Here is a 12,294-nt window from a genome sequence, read left to right on the forward strand (position 1 = left end):
GTCAGTTGGGTTAGAGCCCTGCCTCACGGCTTCACTGTAACTTAATCCCCCAGGAGGAGGCAGCGAGGACGCAGCGGGAACAGGAAGCCTTGCAGAAGCGTCGGAGGGAGGCCGAGCTGAGCCGGGAGCTGGAGAAGCAGAAGGAGAACAGGCAGGTGGAGGAGATCCTGCGCCTGGAGAAGGAAATCGAGGACCTGCAGCGCATGAAGGAGAGGCAGGAGCTGTCCCTGACCGAGGCCTCCCTGCAGAAGCTGCAGCAGCTGCGGGACGAGGAGCTGCGGCGGCTGGAGGACGAAGCCTGCCGCGCCGCCCAGGAGTTCCTGGAGTCGCTCAACTTCGACGAGATCGACGAGTGCGTCCGCAACATCGAGCGCTCCCTGTCGGTGGGCAGCGGGTCCGCGGGCGCGCGGGCCGACCTGGCCGAGGGTGCCTGCGGCGACAAGCCCAGCTTCAACTTCAGCCAGCCCTACCCGGAGGAGGAGGTGGACGAGGGCTTCGAGGCCGACGACGATGCTTTCAAGGACTCGCCCAACCCCAGCGAGCACGGCCACTCGGACCAGCGCACCAGCGGCATCCGGACCAGCGACGAGTCCTCGGAGGAGGACCCGTACATGAACGACACCGTGGTGCCCACCAGCCCCGGCGCCGACAGCACCGTGCCGCTGGCCCCCTCGGAGCACGGCTCCTCCTCCGGGCAGCCCACCTGCTGCGTGCCCCAGGCCCCCGGGGGCCTGCCCTCCCCGGACGGCGACTACAGCTACGACCAGGACGACTACGAGGACGGGGCCGTCACCTCTGGCAGCAGCGTGACCTTCTCCAACTCGTACAGCAGCCAGTGGTCCCCAGACTACCGATGCTCCGTGGGCACCTACAACAGCTCGGGGGCCTACCGGTTCAGCTCGGAGGGGGCCCAGTCCTCGGTGAGTACCCACTGTCCTCCCGGGGCCCCGGCTTGCCCACCCGGGGTGGAAGTTGTCTGTCATCCTCGCCCCCGTTGCACCATCCCTTGGAGGAAGACATCCCCCCTAGAACGGGCCAGGATTCCAAAGCCAGGCTCTTAAGGCTGGCCTTAAACCCCTTTCTCTTGCCAAAAGCAATCGTCGCATTAGTAAGTGGAACTTGGTGCCTGTTGGAGGTTGAACGCAAAACCCAGAACTGCGTCTTGCCCAAAGCCTAAGAAAACTGGCATTTTCAGTGGAGACTCTGGCTGTGTCTGTGCTGGCTTTGCAGCGGGTTGGGAAATGAGACCCGCCCTAAACCGGAACGAGACTTGCCAGGGGCACTTCAGAGACCTTTCCTGACGGTAGCTTCACCCGCCCACTGCAGGACGTTATGTGTATATTTTTCTGGTTGTAAGGGAGGAACCTTTAAGGGCTTAAACGTGCTCTTTCCAGCTTCTGGATTTATTTATAGTTTAATTTTATTTCTTCCCTTGACCATGAGTTAAATACTCCCTTGACTTTCTGAGGCTTGAAGATATTTTTATTTATTTGTTTGTTTATTTAAGAATATATTTTTTATTTTTTAAATTAATTTATTTATTTTTGGCTGTGTTGGGTCTTCGTTGTTGCACGCAGGCTTTCTCTAGTTGCGGCGAGCGGGGGCTACTCTTCGTTGCGGTGCACAGGCTTCTCATCGCGGTGGCTTCTCTTGTTGTGCAGCACGGGCTCTAGGCACGCAGGCTTCAGTAGTTGTGGCTCACGGGCTCTAGAGCGCAGGCTCAGTAGTTGTGGCGCGCAGGCTTAGTTGCTCCGCAGCATGTGGGATCTTCCCGGACCAGGGCTCGAACCCGTGTCCCGTACGTTGGCAGGGAGATTCTTACCCACTGCGCCACCAGGGCAGTCCTTGAAGATATTTTTAGCACAATAACTTAAAGGGAATTAACTCTTCGATGGTTTGATTAAAATTGTACACTTAAACAGCAGCGTTGTACTTTGTACTTTGAATACATAGCCTTGGGATTAAAATATGTCTCATGTGTTACGTATCAAGTCAACTGACCGTTTGACACCAAAAGTCAGTATTTTGTATTCTGACTTCTTTTGATGACCACACTCTGTTGCACTGTGACGAAGCAGCGTGTTGCTTCTTTGTCCGTTGTTTTTATTTTTTCAGCGTTGACCTGTGCTGGGCATTTCCTTTGCTTGTTTTCTGTCCTTTTTGCTCACTGTTGGCTCTCTCTCTCTCCTGGTCCAGTTTGAAGATAGTGAAGAGGACTTCGACTCTCGGTTTGATACGGACGACGAACTTTCATACCGGCGGGACTCTGTGTACAGCTGTGTCACGCTGCCTTACTTCCACAGCTTCCTGTACATGAAAGGTACGACCTGCAGCCACCCTGGTGCCTGGGTTAGGGGGTGAAGTGATGGGAAACTGAGGCTGAAGGAGGGGGGCTGAGAAAGTCATCCCACATAGCCCTTACCTGGTGTGAGGTCGTGTTAGGTGGATGGAGGATGCCGTGGTTGTGTGGTGTGGGTGACCCTAGCGGACCACACGGCGTTAGGACAAAGGGTCTGCAACGCCGTCACCGCGTTCAGTCCCTCTCTCCCTGTTGCCTCCATGTCTCTCTCATATCTGTGCTCTTCTCCTTCCTTCCTGCCTTCCTTCCCACATCTTTTCCTCTCTCTTTCTCACACATACATACAAACACACATGTATGCTGCTGGGGTTCGTGCAGCCCATTACCACGATGAAGCTGCATTCTTCCCTCCCACAGGAGTATTAGACACCCTTATACATGGGAAAGTAAAGATCTGAGAGAGGATCACCCCTGGCTTAAACTGCCTGCGACGCCTGCTGTCTATCCCCTGCTCATGATAAGAATTTTAATCGTATTTTTGCATTGCTGTTAAACTTCGAATGTACTGTGCTGAACCTTAATACTTGGGGACCTTGAAGCATCCTCCTTCTGGAAAAGTGCTTAATCAGGACCTCGTACCCATGCCTTATTCATGTTCTTGACCTTGACTTCCAAATCAGTGACAGGAATCATGAGAAACCATAATCATCACCAATTTTTGGTAGGAGTTTTACACGGGTCATCTAAAGAGCGGATTGGTTTCTCACACGGCTCTCGACTCGATGAGGGGAAAGAGGCCAAATCTTGGGGATGGGGCAGAGATAACAAGATCCATTGTCCCCAGATGGTTCAAGTTTTTTATGTTTTCTCTGACCCTTCTCTTCACTTTCTTTTCTACTGCTATCTTTCTTTCTTCCCTTCTCCTTTTCTTCTTCTTCCCCCATGAAAACCTTTTTATTCTGGGTTCCCTTTCCCTGTTTCTTCTGTTCTTTGCCTTTGCTTCTCTCTTCCGTTGGCATATTTATCTTTCCTCATATCTCTTTTGCCCTCCTTGATATTATTTTCTCTTCTTCATCTATGTCTTTTCCTTTTCATTTGTTTTTTTGTTCTTCCCCATCTTCAGTGTCTCTCTAACTGCTAACATCATTCATTTGCTTTTCAAAGTTCTGCTGTTCTCAGCCTCAGATCCCCCAGGTGCTCACAGAAACCCCTCCAGGTTTATTTTTAGGGGAGAGCTTCCTATTGGCCAGAGTCACTGGTTGATGGAAATTCTTGTAGGAACGTTGGAATGAAAAAGATTGAGAAATTCTAACCGAATAATCGAGAGTTCATTGGATGAAGGAAAAAATGTAATCACAAATCAGAACCTAATAACCCAATAAGCATCTAATTGTAGCATTTTAAGATTTTCTCATGCATTTCTCATTACAAATGAATATAAGCTTTTTATTATTCATATATTTTCCTCCCCCCTAATTAATCTAGTTCCCTAAGTTAGCTCAAAAATTCCCTGTAAATCACTCTTATTTATAATATATGGCACTCTTTTATTATATAATTGTCTGATTAAAACAAATAAGATTAGGAAAAAGTAAAGCTGCATTCAGAGCGCTAAAATCCCAAGATTAAAGCATTAAAAGCTCAAGAAGGTAAGCAAGTGAATTTGTGGCACACTCATCTCTTAATAAAACAAATTATCGTGTAACTGCATCACCACTTAATCTCTGATACATTACCGTTTAATGTTTAATAAAGCCTTCAAGTTGTGACCAAAAGTTTCAAAGAAACCAATGATAAGGAAAATCTAACCAACCACCAGATTCTATTTTGTGAGCGTAGATGAGTTTGCACCAGCCTACTACTACTAAAGGTGTTTACAGTCACGAAACTAAGAGCGTTGATCCAGTTCTCTAGATGAGATATGAAGGGAACACCCGGAATTGGGGGTGGGGCAGGGCTGGGAGTGAGTCCCATCAATAACGTAAGGGCAGGAGAGTGACTGGTGGTGAGAGCTCTTGGTATGACTGCTGTAATCTGTATCTTTGAAACAGCTGTGAATAACCTTTATCATTCAAAGACGGTAAGATAATAGGATAACTTTGTACTGCAGTTTCCTCTTGGCTTGTTTTGAGAAACCTAGATCAAAGCCACACATCAAGAAGGAAGAAAAAACAGTTTCCTTCTGGTACTCCCTGGCAAGTTTGCTGTTTGTTAGGAAACAGCTCTGGCGCTTGGTGTGATCACAAAGGCTTTTCTCAGCTAGGTGAGCAGGAAATGCTGTAGATACAAGAAAGGGCAGCGGTCTGTAAAAGCCGGCGAAGCAAGCGCGCCTTGCCCTGCAAAGAGAAACCAGTGTTGTCTTTGCGTCTTTCGTTCAGTTGAGATCTGTAATCATTGAAGCAACCACTGAAAAAATTACTCTTAGAAGGTCTGTTTTAAATTTATTTCTAATCTGTAAAAGGAAAGCATTTTCTTTATACTCACTTTCAGTATCCACGTTTAAATGTTCTTTGTTTTTATTATTGGCTGATCAAAAAAATAACTTGTGGACACTTGATAACTACTGAAGTAGATGCAGTATTTATTCTTCAGTGGGTTCGCTGAAGCAGATTTTTGAATCATGGTTGTAAGATGTCACTCTTTGAGCATCCTTGGGGAATCTGGAATACTAAAATAAAATTATCCTGCTAGAAGAGTATTAGAAATATATTCTGTATAGAAATAATGTCTGTATATCCTTGTCTAATTTGTCTCAACCAAAAAAAGTTTTCCACTAAATAAATTACAGCTAAATTCTCATTTTTAGGGTACTGTCACAGTTTGGTTTGGAGTCTTACTTTGTTTCATATTCTGAATGTTATACCTTATACATAGAAGCCATTTTCAGATGATAATGCTTTTCTTTTCCCATGTAAGTTAGGGTTTATCGCTAAACTCTGGAGTCACTGATAAATCTTGTTCCTCACACTGACTAAACAAGGAAGGAATGTGTCAACTTTGACACATTTTAAGCTAATTTCCCCTTCCTGGGGTGTTTGGACAGAAGCATGATCCATCCATATGGAAGTGGTTCTCCCCCGACTCCCGTCCGTGGTCCTGCCTCAGCCCAGGGTTAGGGTATCAGCCCCTGACTGGTCTTGCTGTTAAGCTCCTCACCAGGATTTCTCAGCTAAGTGAGCAGGAGCTGCTTTGGAAAAAAGGAAGGGTTCTTGTGTAATCCAGCCAAGCCAGTGTGACACCTGCCCAGTGCCCCCTGAACACCACCCAGCAGTGCAATCACCCATCATCGGGGGGTGTCTGAGGGCGGGTCATTTGGTGCAACGTTAAGGATGGGCTGGACCTTAAGACCTACTGATCTTATGATCCAATATGACAGATTTTCTTAAACCCCTTCCTACCCAACCCTGGGGAGACAGGTGGCCTCATGAACACCTGGAAACGCCGCTGGTGCGTCCTCAAGGACGAAACCTTCCTGTGGTTCCGCTCCAAGCAGGAGGCGCTCAAGCAAGGCTGGCTGCACAAGAAGGGTGGCGGCTCCTCCACGCTGTCCAGGAGAAACTGGAAGAAGCGCTGGTTCGTCCTCCGCCAGGCCAAGCTGATGTACTTTGAGAATGACAGCGAGGAGAAGCTCAAGGGCACCGTGGAAGTCCGGACAGCCAAGTATGTTGATGCGCCCTGGCCAGGGCTGCTGACCGGGGCTCGGGGCTGCTTCATCAGTTAAGTCCCTGCCTACAGGCTGTCTGGGGCAAGTTCTTTGAAGCAGTAGATTGTAAGAGGTACTCGGTGAGTCCTCATCCTTCCTTTCAGTGGGTTGAATTATTAGGAAATCAGGGAAATAAAACTCCGTCTGTGAAATTCACTTTTTGTGAATCTTCAGACATTCAGCTCTGGGTTATAAGATGCTAGTTGGACATAAAACTAGCTCTTCGGAAATGTCATTGGCGGTACCCAGGAATCGTGGTGTGGATATTGAGCCATTGGCTGAGCATCTTTTGTCATCCTTTTATGGGTCAATCTATCACTTTTAATTCTTCTCCAAGCCCAGCTGTAGCCAACAGATGGCTAATTTGGGAGCGGACAGCCAGTCGGGAGGTGTGTGAAATGAATCATTTGTCTTCCACCTTTGTTGGGTATACTAGCCTCTTCATACCCAACAATGAGAGCAACAGAGCTGCTGTTTGAATCCAACACACACCCTTTTTCTGCCACTTTTTTTTTTTTTTTTTGGCCATGCCACTCAGCTTGTGGGATCTTAGTTCCCTGGCCTCAGATCGAACCCAGGCCCACGGCAGTGAAAGTGCTGAGTCCTAACCACTGGACCTCTGGGGAATTCCATTTTGCCACCTTCTTATAGAACCAAAGCATTGAACCACTGAGGGCCTATTTGTTAAAAATTAAGTAAGGTTTTCAGAAAATGTTGGGAATTGAGGGGCAGCTTGTTTTCTTGGGTAATTAGATACTAGGCATAAAATTTATTTTGGTGTAGCCACACTCCACTCAAACTGAGCAACCATACATGTTCAGAACACGGGTAAAAATAAGCTTTGAGAGACCAAATTAACTCCTGAAGTCGTAGACCTGAAAACGACATATGATTCCTGCTCAACTCGCATTAGAAACTTTAGAAAATGATTCATTGGAAAGTGGAAAGTTTACTCAAGGGAAGAAAGTCTTCTTTGTATTTAATTTTAAGGCCAAATTGTGAAGTGCAGACAGCACAGAGTATCAGACTTTTCAAGGCTGCCCCTTTGAGGTTCCTTAGGAGACCATGCTCTGTAGTCAGATGAGTTTGTGGGAGTTTCCATCCGAGTCCTACAAGTTTCAGCAGCATGGCATAGCTCTGTACCTCCTGCAGTCTTCCCCTGGCCCTGCATACCGTGATGGTCCTCTCTTCACCCTGTAGGAGGGGGGCCACAGATGCCAGGAGGCTGAGAGAGAGAATTGTGATGGTGAATTTCACCCGTGTATTTCTGGATGTTCCTTTTGCTACTCACTCTGTAGCAAACACATACTTAATAAAGCCCTATTCTCCAGGTGTTCTGTGAAAATTATAGAGGTAAGGAAGTGTTAGCCCTTCCTCAGCTGTTCGTCACATTCTGTAGAGAAAAGGCAATGAGTTGCTAAGCTTTCACCATTGTAAGAGTTTTTTTTTAATTTTATATTTTGAAGGTTATTATAGAAAAAAATGTATTTTTTATTACAGAAAATTTCAATCATAGACAAGCGTCGGTAGGAGACTGGAATGAAATCCCTGTGTCCATTTCCCAGCTTTCAGTGGTTGCCCACCGATGGCCAGTGGTGTTTCATTTGTGACCCTACCCTGCACTGTTCCCCTACAAACTACATTTTTTAAAGCAAGTCCTGACATCATATAATTTCACTTGTAAATATTTAGTACACACTTAAGGATCAAGACCTTTTTTGATATATAGTCACAATATCATTATCACATTTAAAAAGGAACATGAACTCCTTCTACCGTCCAAACTCTGGTCATTGTTCAAATTTCCCCAGTTATCTTATAAATGGCGGTGATAGTGTTCTTGTTGGTTTAGGTTAGTTTCTTTCTTCGAATCAGAATCCAAATAAGGTTCATAATTTTTAATTGGTTGACAGATTGCTCAAGTCTCTTTCAATTTATACACCACCCCCTTCATCTTTTCTTTCACTCACCATCTATTATTGAAGCTCCCACCTCATTTATCCTGTGGTTTCCAGAGTGTTTTCGGGGCCCTGATAGTATCATCACTGCCCCATCTCCAGGGAAGCTTTTTATAAATGCGAGTCCCTGGGCTCCACCCTAGGAAGCCCCACCTGGGTTTTCTGAACGTTTCCCAGGATTCTGACGGACCGCTGCGGTTCAGAACCACGGCACCCCGTCGTTTTACACGCAAGGTAGCCGCGTTCTCAGGAAGCAGAGTGGCTGCTCCAGGATGACGTGGTCTGGACAGTTTCCCCTGGGGATTATTGTCCTACTCCAGAGTCTCCTGTGCTGATCACCCACCCCCACCGCCAGTCGGGGCCACCTCTCTCCTTCCACTCCCAGGAAGCATCACAGACTCTTCTCTGAATTCTCATCTTCTTGGTTTTTTAAAAAATATTTTATCTCATCTCAGTGATTCTAGCTAAAAAGTCATACAATCTTTGTTTTTTCTAACCAGACTGCTTAATATCGTAGTTGTAAAATAGATGTTTTACTGTGAACAGTTGTACTACTTCAGCTGACAAAGCAAGCTGGCTGTATCCCCAGCACCTTTCTTCACCAAATATATCACCACCTCTGGTCCCATCCTAACAGCTGCTTGTGTTTTACCCTGATCTTAACCTGGTTCACTGAGTTTAAAGCTCCAGTGTTGTTTAGAGAGTGTTAGGATGAGATCAAGATGGAATTGAGATCTAGAAACACACAAATGCTGCTCTTCACCCCGAAGCCCCTCGTGGAAATTATGTGCCCGTATCAGAGTAAATTAGAGGTGTCAGCTTCTGCCTTAAACCTTGATGGAAGGCTGTGATGAACAAGGGAAAGAGCTCAGGCCAGACTGGCTGCCTTGTGGAGGTCCTTCCTTTGTAGAGCAGTCAGGGAGCTCACGGAAGGTGCAGGCAGAGTAGGGGCTGCTGCTTTAGGGCCTGAGCTGGGTGGGCCTTGGGTGGGCCAGTCGGGGAAGAGAGGTCCCCCCACTAGAGCAGTCAAGGACCCACACACACATACACCCCCAGCAGATCGCCTTTCTGGAGAGAGAAAAATCTGCCTCCCCCTAGAGGCCACAAGGGTCTTCATCGTTTCTAAAAGCAGAAAATCAAGGCTGAAGTGTTGGTATCTGATTTTTCAGTTACTGTGAAATTTCTTTTCTTGCCCCTTTATTAAGAATTCTGTGTTCCTGATTTGCGTTTGGCGCTTGTGTTCCTTTGCAGGGAGATCATAGATAACACCAGCAAAGAAAACGGGATTGACATCATTATGACTGATCGGACCTTCCACCTGATCGCTGAATCCCCAGAAGACGCCAGGTGAGCCGCTGTGCTGTCGACTTGGTCATAACTACATCCCTCGCTCCTGTGCAGGCCTGGACATCACACGGATCACTCTTGAGCCTACTGGCGCCGAAAAGATTTTAGTTGATTTTCTAGTTGGGTTTTTCTCTTAGGGTGGTTGAAGAACTGAGAGTCGGAAGAGATGGCTGTACTTGTCTCCTGGGGACTCTTTCACTGGGCACTGTGTTCCGTACAGTAAGCACACAGATTTCCAGCTTCACATGCCACTGGGGAGACCCCTTGTTATGTACACTCAGGCTTTTATTGTCACCGGCAGCGTATGTAAATTGTGCTGCTACACACGGTTGAAAGCCACCCTCTGGAAGCTTCTGAGCTTTGAAAGGGAGCAGCTTCTGTTTGCTTAAGGGTTGAAAAAACAGGAACATTAACCCTTGGCTGTTTAAATAAATGCTAGGACTGTGGCGTTGGGAGGGTTGCTTAAGGCCTTGATAGTGAAGAATTCCGTCAGCTGGAACAGATAGTTAACACTTAGGGAACTTACTATATTGCAGGCAACGTTCCAAAATGCTTCACATATGTTAACTCATTTCATTCTCACAACAACCCTATATAGGGTATCACTGTTATCCAGTTTTACAGAATAGGAGCCTGAGGTACAAGGTAGTATAATCTGTAAAGTAATGCAAGCTCAATTCTAGTGAATGGGGGCACAAAGCTTAAGGAGCTTCGATTTTTGACTGGGCTCAGAGGACAGTGGTGTCCCTCATTGGCTGGGGCGAGTTGTCTGACTTTTCTGGACCTTGGTTTCCATCGTAGTGCTGAGATGGGGCACAAAATTAAGAACAACTGGTGTTTGCTCCTCAGTGTGATGCATGGCAGGGTCACACAGTGGAGCATCTGTCTCTCTTCCTGCTGCTTTGTGGGTGTGTAGGGTCCCGTTGGAGATGCCTGTCATCCACTCTGAGCAATGCCAGAAAATACCTTCTAATTTATGAGGCTGACATCCTTGGGCCTGTGTTCTTCACTTTTCAGCTCAGAAAAATCACTAGAATCTTCTAGTGAGTTCTCGGGGCCTTTACGACCGACCCCTTGCCCTTTGAATGTTTCTGTGTTGATATAACACCATGGTAGCAGCATTAAGGGCAAAGAAAATAATTCTTCCCATGGGAACAAACTAAAACACCACTTGGGTCCATAAATTATGACACAAGCTGGAAAAACAAGCAGACCTGGAATTAGAGCCCCATCATTCCGTCTGGGACTCCTAGAGCCCACGTGTGGTTTTTTGTGGTCCAGGGAATGCCCACAGCTTTTCAGCTGAATTATAGGCCCAGCTGTCCTGTCTGTTTTGTGCCACAATGAACCTGCTAAATTTAACATTTGGAATATTTTAGCCAAGGACTTCTTTTTTGCCCTGACCAGTGGAACACGTTTTTAAAAATTACTTTTCAGATTTCAAGTTGCGCTTGATTTAAGGGTAGAGGTTTGTATTAAGGGGATCACCTGTATAGATGGAAAGCACAGCAAATTTTTATTTTGGGTGTGGGTGTGGTCTGATCCCATGTGGCCTACCTTTTGAATGTATGTGTTGTTCAGTGTTTGATTTCGGATATTTTTGCGCTTTATAAAGCAATGACTGAAGTCTTGCCTTTGGGTTAACCAGAATTGATGAACCAATTCATATTAAGATGTTTCCCTTGGTCTCCCTAAGAGTCTGTATAAGTTGAGTATTTTCAAGCTCTTGGTTACGTCTTGCTCCTTCAGGAATCACAGGAGATAGATTTTAGTGCTTTGCTGTAAATAACTTGCATGACTTACCTTTAAATATAGGTATTAATTTTTTACTTAAATATCCCATTGGGTACCAAGTACTTTCTCCTCTGCCTTAGTTGTAGGAGTGTGTGTATGTGTCTGCTAAGCCCCCTCCAGGAGAAGGATGTCCTAGCATCTCTCTCACATTTGGTACCTCTCCCTTCAGTTGCTTAATAAATGGTGGATGGATGAGCTGACAGAGACGGGTGGGTATTCATGGTCATTTTCCTCAAGCACGTACTGTGTTTCTAGTTACATCGTGACTTTTGTTGTGCTTGACTTTTCTGGAGTTGACACGTTTTCTTTTATTATCTGATTCTAATGTGGCTGCAAGTGAGAAAGCTCATTTGAAATGAAGATGGAAGAGTTCTCTGGTCAAAATAATTTTCTACTTTCTACTCCAGGCAGTTGTTTTCTATTTCCAGCTCTCCTGTGGTTTTATTCACTTAAGTGGAAATCCTATCAGGTGGTTGGAAACCCCACCTGGGAATGAGCAGGGAAAATAGACATCCAGTGGCCACCCTGAGATGATGCTCTTACATTATTGGCCTTCTTACCTGGGAATTTAAAATTGAGAAGGCACTTGAATATTCCCTAGGTTATAAATAATGTCTTCAGTAAAGACCCTTGATCGAAGTGTGTGGATAGAACTGAGGATTTCATTTTCTGCTGCCGATTTCTCTAGGAACTTATCATCATCATTATTAAATGTCTGCTAAGGTCCTTGGGGCCAGAGGGAAAGGGTCTTCCCACTGATCTGAAGTTGCATCAGATGGTACTTAAAGGAACCTTGGCTCTTTCTCCTACCTTTGCTCCTCGGTATTATGAAACCCACATTTACCCGTGAGGAGTAGACATATTAAAAGCAAGTTGCTCAGAGGAGATGTCGTGTTCCCAGAGGATGTGGAGAAGGGTGTCACTGTATTGCACGCGGAGGCTGGCCACCCCTTGACTGTTGCTCTCTCCTCCCCACAGCCAGTGGTTTAGCGTGCTGAGTCAGGTGCACGCATCCACGGACCAGGAGATTCGGGAGATGCATGATGAGCAGGCAAACCCACAGAACGCCGTGGTGCGTGAGCCTGGGTGGGGTGTGGAGGGAGGCGTCCCGACAGAGGGGACTGGGAATTTGTAGACAGTCTTTTTTTTTTTTTTAATAAGAAATAGTATAATAATTAAAGAGAGAAACGGGA

General features: G+C 46.2%; 1 protein-coding gene across 4 annotated transcripts in view; it reads left to right on the forward strand.

Moving 5' to 3' along the window:
• The window catches only part of MYO10 (myosin X), a 214,272-nt gene that overhangs the window by 186,297 nt on the left and 15,681 nt on the right, over positions 1–12,294 (forward strand). For all 4 annotated transcript variants that reach the window (XM_082453666.1, XM_082453665.1, XM_082453667.1 and 1 more), the window contains 5 exons: positions 54–920; positions 2,197–2,320; positions 5,716–5,959; positions 9,212–9,307; positions 12,080–12,173. In XM_082453666.1, coding sequence (XP_082309792.1) covers positions 54–920; positions 2,197–2,320; positions 5,716–5,959; positions 9,212–9,307; positions 12,080–12,173 — 1,425 coding nt within the window. The remainder of the gene's footprint in view (positions 1–53; positions 921–2,196; positions 2,321–5,715; positions 5,960–9,211; positions 9,308–12,079; positions 12,174–12,294) is intronic.

Source organism: Balaenoptera physalus, assembly GCF_965194825.1.
Source record: "Balaenoptera physalus genome assembly, chromosome: 3".
In the NCBI taxonomy this organism is placed as follows: domain Eukaryota; kingdom Metazoa; phylum Chordata; class Mammalia; order Artiodactyla; family Balaenopteridae; genus Balaenoptera; species Balaenoptera physalus.